Below are 19057 nucleotides of genomic sequence, written 5' to 3' on the forward strand. Positions count from 1 at the left end.
GCGGCCCGCGCCCGGCGGAACGGCCGCCCCGCGGCCCCGCGCCCTTCCGCTTCCGGCGGAAGAGGTGATGGCGGCCGCCCGGCGGCTGCTGCTGCTGGCGGCGCTGGGCGCGGCGCTGGGTGAGCGCGGCGGCGGGCGGGGGGCGAGCGGGTCCGGCAGCGGGTCCGGCAGCGGGTCCGGCAGCGGGTCCGGCAGCGGGTCCGGCAGCGGGTCGGCCGCCGCGGCCAACTGCTCTCTGCTCGGCAGGTCTCTTCGCCTCGGCGGGGAAGATGAAGATCGTGGAGGAGCCGAACACGTTCGGGTACGTGGCCGCCCGCTCGCCGCGTCCCACCACCCACCCGGGCTCGGCGGGCTCGGCTTCGTCTGCCGCTCCGCCCGCTCCAGCCCGTCCCTTCCTCCGGGGAAGCGCGGGCCCGGCCGGGCCGCTCCTGCCGCCCCCGCCGGTGGCGTCCGAGGGCGGGGGTCGCCGCTGCCCCGCGCCGCGCGTGGCCGTGGGGGGGACACTCGGGCGGGGGAGGCTGCAGCCACAGCCGGATGCCCAGCTCGGTCTTTAACTTCCCTTCTTTTGACAGGCTGAATAACCCGTTCTTGCTGCAAACAAACAGGCTGCAGCCAAAGATGTCCCCGTCTGCAATATCGGGTATATGCAAGCGTTACCTTTTTTGTACGGTTTTCATCATTCAGTGACCGTCATTTGCAGAATAGTCTACCTTGACTTTATGCAGACTAAGACCAATTTTACTTGTCATTTTGCGAGCACCATGGAAGATAAGCATGGGCAAATATGTTTTATTGTGCTTCTGAAGGCTTAAAACCTAGATTAACCTCTTTGGTGTTCCTTGTCCCAGTGCTATTTGGACTGCTTTTGTCACAGTGATAGCCGTATGGTTTATTCTGTGTTTTTTGAGCCAGTCACAGATCCTTCTGATCCTTACTACAAACTTTTTTCTTCTTGAAATCTTCTTGAAACAAACCCTGACATCCTTGAGGTTGTCATAGAAAAGCCATGCCATCAGCTGATAGTACTTAATACTCAAAAATTGTTTTAAAAAAGGTCTAAGAGTAGTCTTGGAACAAATCACAGAGGCTCAGTTTCACACGAAGCCTGGGTGCTGCAACATAAATCCACCACTTTAGCAAAATAAACGGGAATATAAAAAATTCTAGACTATATGTGGAGAAGAGTAGATAAAATAAACACTGAATGCAAAGAGTAAGCAAAATGAAATAACTCTTGTCTCTCTGCTAACCTTAGGCACAGACTTAAACCTTGTTCAAGCTCAATAGAGGCATTTTGGCATGGTGACATTGAATGTGATTATGCTTTTTGACTTCTGTCTTGTTTTATGAACCCAAATCCAATGTATGAATTCTGTGCGTACTGCATGTGAAAAGTGAAATAGTTAGAAATGGGATTAGTAATAGTTAGAATGCTGAATGGAAGGATGCCAAAAATAGCAGCAAAAAAGTTAAAAGGACAGTACACTAGAAATCCTTCTTTCCTGGATGTGGGAACTTATGTGTAGCCAAAAATTGGGAGTGTCTATGGAACTGGAATCCAGGGCACAGAACCCTGTCTTGCACAATTATTCTTTAGCATGGAAACCTTACTCGTTCTTTTCTTTTACAAGACAGTTGGGGTAGTAGTTCCTGTAATTTCTCTTTCAGAGCACCTGCCCAGGAAACGGAGGCATGAGTTTAACGCATTCCTCAGGGACATTCAAATTTGCTTTTCTTCCTCTGTGGGGAGAGCATCCTAATCACTAAGGCACAGACTGCATGTGGCAGAGGGGCAAGCCCTTCGGCCAAGCCTATGATAATCTGTAGAATGAAGTGCAAGATCATACAGTCAGAAAAAATCACATGGGAAAGAGAACGTGCCTGTATCCCAGTGGTTAGGGCATTCCGGAGGGCGTGATTCTGGTGGTCTGATCTTTGTTTCTAGGATTGCTTGTCTAGATCTTTGGAAGAAGTACATAGGCAAGCCTGGCAGTGGGGAATTAGAAACCAGGATGGGGTTTTATTTTGTTTGCTTTGTAATCTCTTTTGTTCTCCTTTCCTCACAAATATTTAATCATTCCATGCAAAATTACCTTAAACAAGGGACACCAAAATACCCCTGTAGCACCTAGTTCAGAACTTTTGGCCCTTTTTTGAATGACAAGTTACCTGTCTTGGATTCCTTTGACAGCAAGGCTGGAATGGTCAATTCTACAAGAGCAGAATGGTAACTGCTGACCTGCCTGACAGTAAAAAGGTTATCTTGTTGAATACTAACTGGATCAGACCGTGAAGGCAAACTGTGAAAAGGAATATCTAGTTTGAGAATCTCAGTGAAACTTGAATATGCAGCACTGTCGACGTTCTGAGCAAATGGGCTTTACTAGTGTAAACTTGAGGAGTTTGGATGACTTTGGGGACAGACACGTGCCAGGCAAGCGTTCTAGTGATTTCAGTGTTAGATTTTGGCAAGATCTGCACTGATGATTCCTTTTATGGATCTGGCCTCCAAATATTTGTATACAGGTTTCTTATTTCTATCATAGAAAGAGCCTTATCTATTTTACTGAGTATTGAAGATGAAAAATGTTAAAGATCATGATGCAAACTGATATAGCACTAGTGGGAACTCACAGTAATCCATATGGAACGTACAAATTCCCTTATGTACAGCAGAAAACTAAACTTGTCACATAATCCTTGCAGTTTTGTCACCACAGTAACTTGCTTAAATTTAACCAAAACATTATTCTTCCTTGCTGTCATTTTGTGGTGTTTTTAGGCCCTGCACATCTCTTTAGGCTTGCTGGCAAGTGTTTCAGTTTTGTGGAATCCACGTGAGTAATGGATTTGGATATTTGATTTTATATATTATGAGGAACAAACTAGTTTTTTTATTTTGGTCTGAAACATTGCTTATTTTCTTCTTCTTTTCCTTTTTTTTCTTTTAAGGTACAAATATGAGTTTTGTCCTTTCCATAATGTCACTCAGCATGAGCAGACTTTTCGATGGAATGCCTATAGTGGGATTTTAGGGTGAGGCTTTTAGACCTTTAAGTTTTACCTATGTTGCTAGCAGACCATTTTATGGATTGTCAAAAAGGAGGCAGTTTTAAAATTAAGATTCTTTTATTGGTCAGCTTAGGTTGTTGTAGTTCCCAAGGTGTTATGCATAAAAATACCCCATCTGGAAAAATTCAGATTGTTTTGTTGGTAAATACTAACCTCCTGTTTTAGCTGGAGGTTGATTAATAACCAGTGCCAACTGCAGGTGTGATATGTTCATGTGAGAAATTCAGTAATGTATAACTACAGCTTATATTAACAAAGATTTCATGTCTTTTAACTATTTTCACTTTGAGTTGAATATAACCTTACAAAATGAAATGAGTGCTTTACGCCTAGGGGTTATATTACAAATATTTAATAAAAGGTAATAAAAAACTCAATGTAGACCCAAAAAAGTATCCCAAAGTATTCAAAGACCCCAGAGTATCCAAATCATAAGATCTAAAATAAATTTAATTATAAACCAGAGCACTGCTTTAAAATTACTGCCTTTCCAAATATTTTGTATAGATGTCTCTTTTTTTTTTTTTCCTATGTGCACAATAATTAGTGAGCCAATATGAGAGGAAAAGGGTACATCAAGATGCTGAGAATATCATTGGCTTTAGGACTAGCAGAAGTAGAGGCTAGTTTTTGTAGGTGCTCTCACCAGCACTAAAAATCCTGCAAACAATCTGAGTTGCACAGGGTACTTAGCGTCATGGAATTTGTTGTGAGATTGATCTATAAGCTGTATTTTATTGTATTTTATTGGATTTAAACATTTTTACATTAAACATTACGCAGATTTGCAAGTGCAAATGGTTTGCAAACTGAAAGCTGATCCAAAACTGCGCTCTCAATGTAATGTTGTTGTGCCCTGTACAGCAGCCTGGATAACAAACTACACTGTTTACAAGGTCTTGGCTGTAAGAAATGGAAATACTAAGAAAGAAAAATGAAGTATATACAGTTAAATTGAACATGGCGTAAGGGTATTCCTGTTTTTCTTCCTGAGTGTTCACCTTTTTCTTTCCATTAACTTAAAATAAAATGATGTCCTGTTTTTTCAGAATCTGGCATGAATGGGAAATTGACAACAACACATTCGTTGGAATGTGGATGAGGGAAGGAGACTCATGTGAAACTAAGAGCAGACAGACAAAGGTATAATAGCCTAGACTATGCTAATTCAGGCAGCATGACTCTATGCACACTCATGACACTCTACAGACTGAAACATTCCTACCTTGAAGAAGTCATCATTTAAGATGTGATATAAAACATAAAGATGAATTCCTGTAGGAGCTAGGTGAATGGATGGAGGAGGGAAGCTAAAATCAGGATAAAATTTTGAAATATATTTGTGTATTCTCACTGGTTACTTTTAAGTCTTTTTTTTCCTTGATAGAGTGGAATATTCTAGTATTATCACTACTGTAGAAACATACAGTGCTTTGTAATTTGTGTCAGGAAAAGTAAAGAAAAAGAGCTATTTGTTGAATTCAAGATGCCAGCATATTGTGCTAAGAACATCCAGGAAGAAGGAGGGAAAAGAATTAGGCAGTTAGCAACAGCATGCTGCTGTTAAAACAAGAGCAGAGGGCGTGCAAGGAAAATTAAAGAAGGAATCAGATATATGGGAGTGGCAGAGGAACCAACTCAAGAGAAACAGTTTCTGTTGTGAGTACATTTTAAAGAAAAAGTGAAAATTCTTATTTTGTGGAGTGGTTAAAATGTTCCTTTTCACATTCAAATAGTCTCTGTGCCAAGTAACTATTCAACTAGAAGGGTAAAAAAGGGTGTCTGAGACTTGCCCAATGTGTGGCACATGATTTGCACATATCCTTTATCCTTTTATTCATTAATGTTTTTCTTTTTCCACCTCCCATTTCAGTGTATTACACAGTTTTACAGATATAATGAATTAATCCTCACATTCCCTGGTAACGTAGATTGCTCTTGTGAAGAAGAGTTAAAGATACCGTATAGTTCACAACAGGCTGCTTTTCATGTAGAAGATGGTCAGCTATTACAGTGATGGGTGACTATACAATACTTACGAGAGAGGGTATATAGTTGGAATAATAACTAATGTGAACATGAGATAAGGGACAAAATATCTTGGCCAGGGTGAAAATATTCTGTACTGTAATGGAGGTGCCTTGTTAACATCTTTATCTCCCATGGGGGCTGCAGAAAGAATTACTATTCTTGTATGACCTTTGATATTGTGATTCAGATCTTTCACTGGCATTTAGTTTTGAACAGACAGAAAATACTGGTGCTGCAAGTTTAAAGATGAAAAACAATTTCTAGATGTGTATTGTTCTCTTTATTCAGCACATTGGTAAGAACTAAAATTGGTTAAGTGAATTATGCTTATGTCAGGTGAGGTCCTAAAGGGTGTCCTATTCACCTTCCTTTTTAGTCTCATTCTCGCGGGAAATATGGTGCTTGGGAGTCCAAGGAAGAATGGTAGGTGATGGGATCATTTCCCATTAGAGGAAGCAGTTTTTACATTTGATAAAGTAATTTGAAGATGTGCTTGCTATGATTCTGTTTCTGTGGGTGACAGCACTGGAAGCTTTGACGTGACAGTGTGTACAGAAATGCATCTGCTAGCATGGGAAGAGAGCAAACTGATCATCAGTGCTGGTCCTGTTTCATGTGGAGGTGTTCCACTCATCTTTGTTTTTACTGATGTTTAGGTTCATCTTGTTTGTGGAAAGAGCAATAAATTGGCTTATGTGTCTGAGCCGAGTACTTGTGTTTACTCTCTGACATTTGAGACTCCTCTCGTGTGCCATCCCCACTCTCTTTTAGGTAAGATTTAGAAAATCATTTGTGCGTGGAGCAGCTGGCATATTACGCCAGCCTCAGAGTGTAAATTTTTAGGTTCTTTGAGTTTGTGACTTGGTATAAATGAGTATTAAATGTAACATATAATATAAAGTGTATTTTCAATCGCAATCATTATAACACACAGGTATTTCTCAAATAAATTGTCATTGCTAGTATAGACCCAGTGAGGGATATTTTGCTTTTTTCTTGGACTGGTCGTAGGAATCAGCCCTGTAGTATCTGCTCATTTATTGACATTACAAAAAGGGAGAGCTCAGTTAGAATTACATTCAACAAAGAAATATGAGGCCTTCTATCTGGAAATAAGAGAAAAATTTCTGGCCAGTGGCATTCTCCAGAAACTTTAAATGTGTGAAGTGGAATTTAAGTTTAACCCCAATGCTTGAAAGCAGTAGAGACTATGTACTGTATAGAAACATTGAGTTCTTAAAAGAAATACGCTTGCGTGCTACTAGAGGAGCATTTAACTAATGCAGGACAGTGCTGTTGGTTTTTACATGGTTTGACTTCCATTTTTCAGTTTATCCGACTCTGCCTGAAGCACTACAAAGGAAGTGGGATGAAGCAGAGCAGCTTCTGTATGATGAACTAATAACTGACCAGGTTGGGTAATTTCTTCTCTTTGGTAAAGAACAATTACTGTCAAAGAGCCAAACCTGGCTCTGCAGTTTCTCCTTTTGGAATGGATGTGTTTATTCTGCAGTTGGCAAATAGTAATTTTTGTGCTCTGTAACTGCTCTATCAACTGGTAATTGTAATGTTTTCTACAGTGAAGCTTGAGGAATTGGAATGGCCAGTGCAAATTACAAGCAGAGATGAAAGGCGGGTGGATTGATCTGTTGTCTTTTGGAAACTTTCTTTTTTAGGGATATAAAAAAATACTGAGAGAGATTTTTGAAGAAGCAGGACTTCTAAAAGCAACAGAAGAAAAGGAAGTTGAGAAACAGAATAAGAAAATAAATCTGGAATTTGAAACGGTGGAGAAGTGCAGTAAGGTATAGAGCGTAATATTTACAATGTGGAATTAAATTGCCACCTTTTTACTGTATGACAGCATCAGTGTGACAGCATTATGTAAACACTCTTTGGATTTAGCTGAAATCTGTTCATGGGATTATCTTTTCTGGTTTCAATATGTAACAGAGTGATTTGATATCCTTATTGTAGCCCATAAGTCAAAAGCAAACCAGCACAACTGAATGCCCAGTAAGAAGACGGGGGCGGGGGGTATGTAAGTGCTCTGTAAGTTAACAGAAACTGCTGAAAGCGAGAACATGAAGTTACTAGATCGAGAGTTGAGGAGGTGACAGATTTCCAGACTGCAGCATTACGATATAAAATAAAATTAGGCTGGTCCTGTAGCAAACTTAGGAATGCAATTTTGTGCTATGATAAAATGCTAGGTAAGAGGATAGATCTGAAATAGTTACAGAAAGCCCTCCTAATTTTTACTCTCAGGCTTGGAAAAAGCTGGCTCCTGTTTTGGCAATGTAGAAATACATCTTTTTCTAAAATTTGCACCTTGTTCTTGGAACAAGCAGTTTAAGATCTTTTAAGTCAAAAGCTGTAGCAGCTGTGCACAGACCCATTATTTTTTATGAACTCCCGTTTTATGTATGCATTTGGAGAGTGGGACAGCCATTTAAAATGTATTTTCTTTCTTAGGAATACAAGCAACTTTCTAAAGAAATAAAAAAACTTAAAGATTTATTAAGTCAGCACGGTATTGCATACAAAGGAAACACTGGTGAGTTTTTTGGTATTGTTCTTTTTCATTATTGTCTATCCAGAATGTGAATACCCAAGTGTTGTTTTCAGTTACAGCAAGGATTAAATAATTTGTCATATATGGAGGTAAAATTCAGTAGACAAAGTTTTTAATAAGTACTTAGGTCTTGATTCCTGCATGAGAGGACTTATTTTGCCCCAGAAAAATCTGTTGATGGCTTGAAATTCTAGCTTTATAGAAAAATTTTGACTGCTGTTGTAGTTGAAGTCTGTCTCCAGTACTTAAGGTGCCAAAGAAAAAGGAAATCGGTGTTACAGCATTCTTAGCACATAAGCATCTTTTAGGTAACTAACTCCACTTTCTCTATAGTCAACCACAAGGCCTGACTTCTTCAAGAAAAATTGAAATGTTCTCTGTATCTGTTTGATTTTTTTTTTTTTTTAATCCTTTCTTAGTCACCTTTTTTTCCATCTCTTTGATTTCTGATAGGTGAGTACCATATCACATGCAGTTTTTAGAAGGAAAGACTGTTTGGTGCTGGCTATGAAGAAGCAAGGCTTATCTGGATTAATTCCAGACAAGTTGTTTTTTGGTTGTGGTGGTGCTGGTGGGTTTTTTTTGTCATCCCCCTCCCTCCCACCCGGCCATTCCTTCCAGTCCATCGTGCCCATTATTACATGAACTATTTGTCTAAGGAGGATTTAATTTCCCTGAATATATATTTACACCTTTTATGTTTAAATTGGCACCTCGAGAAAACAATGAACCTTTTGAGCTAATTAAATCAGCTTAAAATTAGTGACATACTTAGTTTTTTCTTCTTTTTGTTTTGAGAAACTTTCTTCTCTGTTTTTTCAAATTGGTGACTTTCTTTTCTAGAGAAAATTCGTCATATTCGAATTTTTGTAAAACATTTTATCTGCATGTTTAAACTATTAACTCTGTAACTTGTCCAGTGTTTCTGCCTGTTTGGTAGTTCATTTAGTTATTGCAGATTAGAGCTGTATAATCAAAAGCAGAATTCACAGCTTACTCTAGATGACTTATTTCAAAACTTTTTAGTGAATTCTGTGACAAAAATGTTCTTAAAAATAGAAATAATTAGAAATAACGGATGTCTTAAACTTAATATTACAGCTGAAAATACCAGTGTTGAATATGTAAGTCACAAACTGGCAACGGCAGTGACAACTGTTCTTAATGGGTCAAAGGATGATGAGCACCTGCACGGCGATACAGGGATTTGGAATGACACTGTATGAAGAAACTTGGGTGGTAAACAGCAAGTTCACACGGAATGTCAAGCAAGTTCAATGTGTATCGTGGCACTACAATGATTTACCTTCTGCGAGTATTCTTGACTTTCTGAATTTCTGCCCTAAAGCAAAGGGAGGATGGTGGAGTGAGGGCTCGCTGTTACTGAGCACAGCTGGCTAGTTTCTGAGAACATTTTTGTTCTCAGAAAAACTTCTTTGCTAAGGCCAGTATTGGGCATGGGTTTACAGGTTCTGTGTCTCCAGTCCCAGCTTTGTTATGTTCTTCGATCAAGCATGGTTACAGGTGGTGTAAATACAAAATAGTTGAAGACCAGTGCTGTAAGATGTTGTAGGGAAGGCGGTAGTAGAACAGTAAGAACGTGTTATTTCATCTGTATGCTAAAGTGTTTTCTGTGCAGACTTGAGCAAAATGTTTTCTGCCACAGCAGTGTGTGACAGCCCGCTCCACCCACCTGTGTTCAGAGGTTGACGTCATCTGTGGACCGCGGGTGGATAAAGTGAAAGCTGTTCAGGATCTGACGGAAAGGTGCTACGAAACCACCAAATTGTTATAAAAGAGTAGTTGTGTTAAGGGAATACATGGCGATTCTCCGTATGTAATATGGAATAAAGCGGACTTTTCCAACACAGGTTGTGGAAACGTGACTGTAGGAGCCGGCGGACGCCGTCTGCAGTGGTTTTGCCTCCTGCCGCAGTCCGGCCCGTGAGCCAGCCGGGCGGGCAGCGCGCGGCCCCGCCGGCCCGCCGCGGTTTCGACCGCCCTCTCCTCAGCCCCCGGGGCGGGGGGGCGCTTCCGCTTCCGGGGGCGCGGGGAGGAGGCGCGCGGCGGCGCGGGGCGGCGGGATGAGCGCGGCGCTGGGCCGCTGGCGGTGAGGCGGCGGGCGCGGGGCCGGGGCGCGGGCCGCGCGCGCCGCGCCTCTGACGCGTGTGTCTTTGCAGGGCGCGGCGCTCCCTGCCCCTGCCCGGCCCCCGGCGGTGGCTGGCGCGGCGGCGGGGCCCGGAGGGCGCGGATCCGGAGGGCGGGGGGGCCATCCCCTTCTCCGCCAGCAAGGCCAGTCCGCGGGTGTGGAGCGTCGGCCGGTCCATGGGGAGCGACCACGAGAGGCCGTGGGCGAAGGTGCTGCCGCTCAGCCTGCTGTGCGCTGGGCTCTTGCTCTGGTGCGCGTTCAGGGAGAAAACGGAGATTGACGAGCGACTGGAAGCCGTTTTCTCCGGTCAGGCCCTGGACTCCTTAGACGTGGCCCGAAAAAGCAATGCTCCCTCGCAGCCGCAGGAGGAGAAGTGAGGACGGGAGCGCGGCTGCCGTGAAGGAGCTGCCAAAAGTTTGCTGGCATTCACCTGGTTAACAGCTGTGCTGACACTTTAAGGGGAAAACTCGTTTTTCCGGCCTATCGGCAGCCTTATCTTGCAAGCTTTGATTCCTTCGCGCATCGTGCTGCTTTCTGTGCTGGTCTTAGCGTAGCGATTTACACTGGTAGCGCAAGGAGTAGTTCCTGCCTGCGTTGCACAGTAGGGATGAACAGGATGTATTGCAAATCAACTTGCATTTGAAGATACGTTTTATACAGCCCATCTCTTTTCCATGGATTATTTTTCTTAAATGCACAGGGTATTAAAATACCAGAGCTGTAAGTCTGTAAAATTGCTGCTGAAGGTGACCTTCACTTGACATTTTCCTAGTCACAGAGTATGTTCAACTTACATTGAAGACAACTGTAAGTGTATGATTCATTAATATGTGATTCTTTGTTCTGATTTTTTTTATATTAAATAATGTAGAAATTACTTTCTTCAACTCTTAATGCATAGTCGGTGCTCGCTTTCTGGACTAGAACTTTTTAGACATGCCTGATTTAGGGGATCATTACTGGTAGGTGAGGTTTTTGCAGGGAATCTAAGTGATTGGCTTGTATTATATTGGGGAGGAAACCCCTAGTTTCATTGAACAATGTAGTATCTGTTTTTTTCCTACAGATTCACAGATATTCAAACTTGCACACTCTGGAGACTTTTCTTGGAGAGGAAGAATCTAGTTCTCTGCAAAGTTAGAGGCTTCTTTTTTTTTTTAAGCTTTCAAGTGTAAAAATGCAAAACTGTTTTTGTGCCATTAAAATTCCTAATTAAAGAAAGCAAAACAAAAACCCCAAAAAACCCAAACATGGCAGCAGCTGCTAAGACAGGCTGGAGCTACAGAGAAAACTGACGTAGCATCGTGTTTGTCTAATACTGCTGGTTAGTCTCGGAACAACGTGCACCACCGCGGCTTTTGATTTTGCTGTAGAGTCCCTGTAGTTTAACCCGATGATGCATAGTAAATGCATACAGTTGGTTTGGTGCTGTCACAAGGTTTGGTTTGTCTTGGGAGTGTAGAACGTTGCAAGTGAGATACATGCATGGGGGTGTCCTGGCGAATAAAAAAGCGATCCTGGATTTTATTTATATTGACCTAAGGTGTAACACCTGTTTCTCTGACGAGCTTGCTTTCTCCCTGTTCTGTTAGAACAACGAACCCAGCAACGTACTGCTCTGTTTAAGGAAATAAAGAGCTGCGCCTTCGTGTGTGCCTTATTTTTGGGTGATGCGATAGGTGTCTAATAAAGAACCTCTACCTGTAAAACTGTTCTCATAGTCTCTTGCTTCTAGGGCATTGCAGACGCTTTGTCTGCAGCATTTTGTGCCTGAAGAGCACGAGTACGAGGCCGTCAGCTGAAGAAGCTCCGCATGCTCTTTGTGAAACGCACCTTCCCCGAGGCGCTGGAGGCCGCCGGCTGCGCCCGTCCCGGCGCCGAGCCCCGGCGGCAGAGGGCGCGGCCGCGCACCGAGCCGCGGCGGCAGAGGGCCCGGCCCCGCACCGAGGGCGGCTGGGCCGGCCCGGGCCTGCCCGCGCGCGCTGCCCGCGCGGGCGGGGCGGTGGGCCGGTGCGCGGGGGGCGGGGCCGGCGGGGGGCGGGGCCGGCAGGACCGGGCCGCGCCTGCGCTCTGTGGACCGCCGAGGAAGATGCCGTCGGTTTCGAAAGCGGTGTCGCGGGGCGGCGGGTCCGGTGGGTCCCCGCAGACCGAGCAGCCGACGCATTATACGTAGGTACCGCGTCCTGGAGGCGCCCTGCTCCCTGGGCCCCAGCGCCGCGCGGGGAGGGCCTCAGGGCCCGGGGCGGAGGGCCCGGTCGTGTGCCGGGCCTGCTCCGCGCGGCCTCCTGCGCCGGCGGCGGGTCTGTGAGGAGACCGCCCGGCCCCGGCCGGCCCCCGCCGTGCTCCTTTTCTGGCTCCAGGCGCAGCGGGGAGGAAGCCGCGTTCTGTGCCGGCCGGAGAGGCGGCCCGGGCACGGCTGACTGCGGGGCGCCTGCGGCGGTTCTCCGCGCCTTGCGTCCGCCCCCGCGGTCGTGCCTCTCTGGTCCGCACTGTGACCCGCCGGCGTCGGCCGGCATCCCGAGCCCCGCAGCACCCTCTCGCACTCCGAGGCCGCCCTCTCCAAGCTATGACTTCTCCTAAGCGTTGCGTAGCCAGCCTCCGCTCGAGTCCTTGGGACGTTTCCGTGACAATTTTTGCAGACCTTGCCGTACTGAAAGACAGCTCCATGTGCTCACCATCCTCTCTGCAAGCCTGTCCGTTTTCTTCTGATATGGTCTATAAAGTCCCTGCAGCCCCTTAGTACTACTGACAGCCCATCTCATGTGAGACCATGTGCTCCCCACAAATGCAGAATAATTTATCACTTAACTGTGCCATTCCTTCACTCCCATCCCCTGTATCATCACTTTTAAGGTCACGCTTCCAGCACTCTCAGAAAGACCACAAGAATGTAGCTACTTACCTAGATAACTGCTACAGTCCTTAATGTCCAAAAATTCTATTCCTTTTTTTTTTTTTTCTCTCCCTGCAATCCTGAATAGTTTAGAGATTCTTCTCTAAACTTAAAGACGTGTTTCATAACTTTGTGGCATTACATCCCCCATGTGCCAGTTTAAGCAACTGAGAAAGAAAAGATGCCTTTTATTCCTCTTTCTAATCCTTTCTCTATATCTTCAATTCCTCTGTAGCCTGTTACACATCCCACACCCTTTTAGAGACCTCTGGGAACTCTAAGGTTCTTCTCCAAAGCCCCCATATACCCATTCCTCTGCAAATATTCCATAACTTTAGCGACATAATGAACTTGCTAAATTGGCTAATACATATATAAACTGAGACAGGAAGAAGTGCTGTCTTACATCCTTTGACAAATGCCACAGCAGTGCCCAGTCTGGCATGATCTTGACATCCTGTGGAAAGAAAGAAGTATCAGACTTCCTAACTAGCTTGTATCCCCTGCGTGCTAATGAAGGATTGTCTTACTAACACCTAAGTAACCTTCAAAGACCCCAGACTGTCTCAGCACAAATGTGACAGTCACTAAAATAAGTTTGCTGAAGTCGTCTCATAGCCCCTGATAACCTTCATAAACCGCTTTTAACCCTCTAGCTTTCTATATAGTGTGTCCACACTCTGGGAATATTGTGATTAAGGACTGTTTAAATTAGATGTGGTATTTAGCTAAAATACCCTTTGTAGGACTATTTTGTATGGTAGCAAGCAATATGAATGCTCATTCAAGTAACTTGTTGGATTTATAATCTCTGTTTGGTGGTTACTTAGGACAATATTTGAAATACTGTGCTTTATAAATTAATGTATTTATTTGGTTTTAGTTTAGTTACAAAACATAGTATAATTTGCCAGGTATTCCACTGCATTTTATTAGTAATGCATCTGTCATAAAAAATGAAGTCACTTGTATTCAACAGCTAAACAGTGAATTGTGCATAGGAACTAAAACTGTATGCAGGTACATTTGTACAATTTTTCACGGGCTGTGTGCACTGAATTGTCAAGTGCCCTGTTAATACTGTAAAAATATGCCTCCGATAAGATAAACTTGTAACACAGTTTAATTTTTTTAGGTATCTAAAGGAATTTAGGACAGAGCAGTGCCCCCTATTTTTGCAGCACAAGTGTGCCCAGCACAGACCATTTACCTGTTTTCATTGGCATTTCCTAAATCAGCGTCGTCGTAGACCTATACGAAGGCGTGATGGGACTTTTAACTACAGTCCAGATGTTTATTGTACAAAATATGATGAGACTACAGGAATCTGCCCAGATGGAGATGAGTAAGTGATTTCTTTCAGTCCTAGGTGTTTATAGTATTATCAATGACATTAAGGAAAGATGCTAATTTCTCCTTAGCGAAAATGATCGATAGAATCCTGCTGCAATTTATTTGAAAACAGCTTTCTATAAGTGATTTGTCAATTTTTGGCACATATACTTTTATATAAGCATGTATGCTTTAGGCTATCATAGAGTTAGAACTATGATTTTGCATTGTGACTATCTTTAAAGCATAACATAAGAAACTGGTTTTCTGCTAGTATTGTTCCTGCACCTTTTTTTTTTTTTCCCGGTTGTGTTTCCTTTTTCTCCTGACAACTTTGAAATTGACCAGTAGGTGCAAAACCTACTGTATCGAGGCGGCTTTGAGATTTTAAACTTATGTAAGTTTTGTGAAGATTGATGGGTAGTAGAGGAGAATGAATGTTTCCTGATGCTTCCAGTGAGAAAAAGCAAAGGAAGGAGTTCACTGTTAGTTGTCTGGCTAGCCCCTTAGTGTTTGCATTTCCATGGACATGTGTCTCTTCTAGGTAAAGGCCACAGAGGGTCTTCAGTGAACTTGGGGAGGGGTAGAAGCTTTGTGGAGATGAGAGTGAGCAAATGGTACAGTATGGCAGGCAGGCATATATAGAGGAGCTGGATATATTGTGGTCATATGTCAGAGGAGCTACCTTCATCTGCAGTGATGGAAGCAAGGAAGGACTTATGACAAAAAAAAAATTGCAGGAAAACAGCCTGGAAATAGGTAGGCTGGCCACCTATTTTAAAAATTGAAGATTAATTATTTTGGTTATTGTATTGTATAGCAGCACTTGTCACGGATCAGGTATCTTTTGTGTTATAAGCTGTAGTCACAGAAGAAAAAGGTGGATTTTTCCCAGAGGCTTTACAAACTAAACAGCAGAGATAAGAGAAGGTAAACAACAAAAATGCACTAGGCAGCGTGACAATATTAAGTACCATGCCTAAGCAATATAAACAGCAAAAAATGTCTCTGAGGGATGATTTAAAAGAGAACAATTAATTACCTCTTCAGTTGTTTGTAAAGCACTCCTGCCAATCCTGGGGCAGCATGGGCAGTTCTTTGAAAATCAACAAATGAGGATAATGGATGCTCATGTCATGGATTGGTTGGGGACAAAAAATGGCCTTTCATTATTGAGTGATTCATTATTCATTATTGAGTGATAGATACTGATTCTAAAAGAGGAAAAAGGAAGCAGCGTTTTAAAAGGGTATTAGCTGGGCAACATTGAATTATTAGAATTATTAGAAGCAAATAAGAGGAGATGTTTCAATAACTGAGATGTGAGATGGAAACCTTTTTGCTGCAATTGGATTGGAAAGGTTGTCCCCTACAGTCACTGAAGATTACTCCCTGGTTAGGAGCCTAAATGACAAACAGGGTGATTATATTGTCTAGCATAATGGAAGTACAGAGGATTTGCCAGAAATAAGACCGGTAGTGAGATTCATACCTCTGCTTTAGCATGTCGTGCTTATAGTTTGAATTAAATGGATAGGTTTAGGAGTTATCAGTAAAGAGGTGGTGGTTTTCAAGTTTGTGTTTTGCAGTGAAATTGCCCAGATGTAGAAGTACAGGAGCAGGGACCAAGGTTGGAGTCCTGTGAGACCCCTCACCAGAGGCATAAGAGAATGTTGAAGTTGGAAGATATGCTGCAGGAGGGATTGAGAGGAAAATGTGAACATAACTGAATTCCCGTAAACAAAGGAGAACAATGTTTCAAGGGGAGAAAAATTGAGTAAAGCAGACAGTAAATTAAGAAAATGAAGATAGAGGTGAGTAGAGAAAATAGAGTCTGCTTTCTTTGATTCAGTTATAAGGTGAGATTATTGGAGACATTTGTGAGAGAAGTTTCAGATGAACTGTGGAGGCCTTATTTTAGATCTGATCCTGAGAACTGGTGGCTAGCAACAGCAGTCAACTATTGTAAGTTGATAGCTGATTGAAGTTAAGGTAGAAGAGAAAATGCATACAGGACAAATAGTTGGGAAAGGCAAGAGAAGTCAAAGGTAACTTTCTTAAAGATAGAAGATGCCACAGCATGTCTGTAGTGGCAGGAGAAAAAAGTGGAAGAGAACACCAACATTTCTGAGGAGATGCTTACAGTGTGGCAGCATTCCTGTTTCAGAACTCAGCAAAAGAGTATTTTTTTGACCCTGTTTTGTCTTCTGCCTACAATTTTGCCTTTTATTTGGAGCAACTTCAGATTCTTACAGAAATAGGTTATAAACAGTAGTGCCAGGACACCTTCATTTTAACCTATCTGTGACAACGTATTGGTACTTTTTTGCTTTTATCTATGTCCTTGTTTCTCTGTTCTGCTCATCTGAATACACAGTTAGGTTACTGCAGTTTGTGAGTTGATAGAGAACTAGCGAGAAAGGTAGAATGACGACACCCATAATTGTTCTCAGGAACATATTTTCAAGAGAGTTAGAGTAGAAACTGTTGGTTTCACTCAGGCTTGACTGTGATATTCCTTTCCAAAGTTCAGCTTGGAATGAAAGGAAGCCCAAAATTTTAAAAAGCCATTTAGAGAAGGGTGTTTCTAAGGGTAGCAAATGAAAACAACCTGTTCGAAGGAAGGGCCTGTGAGAAAGACTAGATTACTTGCAGAGTTAGAGGCGTATATTTTGAGCAGTGAACAGTGTTCCTTCCAATTTCACAAGTGAGGACAGAAGTGACACTTTTTTTTTTTTTTAATCTGATGTGTTTTTCAGCCATTGTAGCCAACTGACGTCAGATTCTAAAAGAGAAGATTATTTTGAATATGTTAGTATCTGTAATATAAGACTGCTCTAAGAGTGAATCAATTACAGAAGTCAACTACAGAAGAGCACTTCAAGTAATCATAGGAAAAAATATGTCAGTGCCTCAAGGTTGAACAGCAATAGAACTAAGTAGTTGTTTTTGTACACCTAAGAACATCTGGCATTACCTTTTAAACTGGAACTGTTTTATTCTTAAAGGATATCTTTGGAATGTTTATGATGTGATTTAAAAAGAGTGTGAAAAGGAAATATACATTTCAGTTATCAGTTAACCTTTTAGGTTTTTGTGAACGTGTGTTCTCTTTCATGGTGTGTACATCTGCTTACTTTGAATAATGTAATGACAGTTTTACTTTGTGAGATCCGGATGCAGAAAACAAAGCTGATTTCAATAGTTAAATGTTGTGTGTTGACTCCAATAGAACTTAAAAATACAGAGTACTGTTCTTTACTGATTCATGATTACTAAGTTAGGATTCAGTACAGTTATTTTAAGCTGGGAGATGGCTGTAGAAATATGGGCCATGAAGTAGATTTGTTATTCTGCCTGGGAACAACTTTTTTATTTTTATTTTTATTTTTAATAAAAACTTTGTTCCTAAGGAATAAGTGGTGTCTGGACAACCTTAGTACCAAACTGTGGTACATGAGAACAAGCTCATCAGTTTGCAGCCATGTAATCCGATAATAAGGAATATCAGCCATTTAAAATCAAAATATTAGTCTTGTTTAAAGCTATGTATTACAGTGGTTTATGCACCATTAAAGTATTTCAGTAATAAAGTGAAGGTAAGATGTAATATCCCTCTAGTTCATTAAAGGTTAAGCAGAACATCTGTTCTGTGCATATCTCAGTGCATTGGCTTAGTTTGATGCTATGTGTGAATAAGTACTATCTACCACCTAAAGGCTGCTTTTATTAGGGGTTTTTGCCTTTCTGACTAATGATCCTGCGATGAACTACAGCTGATCAATATGTCTGTGGTTGATAGCATATGTATTATTGTGGTATTGTATGAATAACACATTTTTATGTAAAGCATACACATGCAAAATTGATGCCATTGGTTTTGGTCTTTGAGGCTTGTATGCTGTTTAGTCCCACCGAGTCACCTTTAGAACTAGCTCTTCCCTAGTTCTTTACAAGTCTTAGACAAAATTCAGATAACACACTGTCCCAGTCACACTGGATAGCCTCATTGCATAGCCCCATGCATTCTGTTAGTTTCTGGAGGAGGACTTCACCTGTTACAGGACTCTTCAGGCAGCTAGCAAAATGTGCAGTAGGAAAGCTGTGTTTTCAATAAATTCAGATTTCATTAGCTGTTGATGGCATAAGTATCGAGTCTTAGGGCAAACAAACCTAGATTTAATTTAGCAGAAGAAAGAGTCTTGTGACACAGTTTATATTTCTTTCCTAGCTTGTTTTTGAAATCCATGTTGTCTTTTTGTGAGAAATATTGTGACCTGAGTATTTCTCCCTCTCTCACATTGCACACAAGTTGTGCCTAGCTTGTCTGACAAGCTATGTCTATATTCCATTGAATTATCTGTTTTTTTTTTAAAAAGTAATTTAAAAATAATTGAAGGCTTTAAGATTTTTTTGGGGCAACCTCCACTGATAAGGCGATTTTGCTAGGGAAAAACTGCGGATATTTAAGCAAAAATGTCTGCCCTCTGATAAGGAACCATGGACTTAGAGACAAGCAATGAGATGTAAACACCTGTACACTTCTTGCATGAAAGATAAAACATTTAATTCTTGTTTCCAACAGAAATGAGCAAACTTAAGTAGATGAAAATGGAAGCGTGAACATTATGCATAAGAATATGACAGAGTATTCTCACCTTTGTGAGGTGTGCATAAATGAGTGAAAGATTAGAGTTTGTAATGAACAGCCTGCTGGGAAAATGGAAACATTTGACCCCTGTAAAGATCCTGCTAGTGGTGAAACAGTTAGCAGTAACAAAAAAAAATACAGCCTCAGATTGCATTTCCTCTTGTTTAGAGTTCTGTACAGGACTAGTGCCGGTGAAAGTATCTGATTGACTCTTGTGGGTTTTCTCATTTTTCCATAGCAGTAGCAATTCTAGCAGAACAGGAGGGCTGCATCAGTGCTATTCACACATCACAAAGAATTCCTCACAAAGTTCGGCGGAGGCACTCTAATGGGTCCAACAAAGATTGCATCCTG

At 42.1% G+C, this 19057-nt stretch overlaps 2 protein-coding genes and 1 long non-coding RNA gene across 10 annotated transcripts in view; all 3 read left to right on the plus strand.

Moving 5' to 3' along the window:
* The first annotated feature begins 43 nt into the window (after nucleotides 1-43).
* Nucleotides 44-9678, plus strand: GNPTG (N-acetylglucosamine-1-phosphate transferase subunit gamma). The gene is made up of 11 exons (XM_082312838.1): nucleotides 44-119; nucleotides 247-301; nucleotides 573-640; nucleotides 2783-2837; nucleotides 2953-3036; nucleotides 4122-4215; nucleotides 5760-5874; nucleotides 6434-6516; nucleotides 6780-6908; nucleotides 7579-7660; nucleotides 8780-9678. The coding sequence occupies exons 1-11, from the start codon at nucleotides 68-70 to the stop codon at nucleotides 8902-8904; spliced, it is 942 nt and encodes a 313-aa protein (XP_082168964.1). The 5' UTR covers nucleotides 44-67; the 3' UTR covers nucleotides 8905-9678.
* Nucleotides 9679-10205: 527 nt separating this feature from the next.
* LOC309591080 lies at nucleotides 10206-11536 on the plus strand. The gene is made up of 2 exons (XR_014228265.1): nucleotides 10206-10634; nucleotides 10894-11536. It is a non-coding gene; the product is annotated as an uncharacterized lncRNA (long non-coding RNA).
* Nucleotides 11537-11905: 369 nt separating this feature from the next.
* UNKL (unk like zinc finger) overlaps nucleotides 11906-19057 on the plus strand; it is a 60121-nt gene continuing 52969 nt past the window's right edge. For 7 of the 8 annotated variants that reach the window (XR_014228264.1, XM_082312830.1, XM_082312832.1 and 4 more), the window contains exons 1-2: nucleotides 11906-11996; nucleotides 13856-14065. Coding sequence is in view for 7 of the 8 variants with exons in the window: in XM_082312830.1 (XP_082168956.1) it covers nucleotides 11917-11996; nucleotides 13856-14065 (290 nt within the window). In the remaining variant the exon portion in view is untranslated. The remainder of the gene's footprint in view (nucleotides 11997-13855; nucleotides 14066-19057) is intronic. The other variant, XM_082312833.1, reaches the window with a different exon arrangement.

This window comes from Platalea leucorodia, assembly GCF_965183815.1.
Source record: "Platalea leucorodia genome assembly, chromosome: 5".
Lineage (NCBI taxonomy): Eukaryota > Metazoa > Chordata > Aves > Pelecaniformes > Threskiornithidae > Platalea > Platalea leucorodia.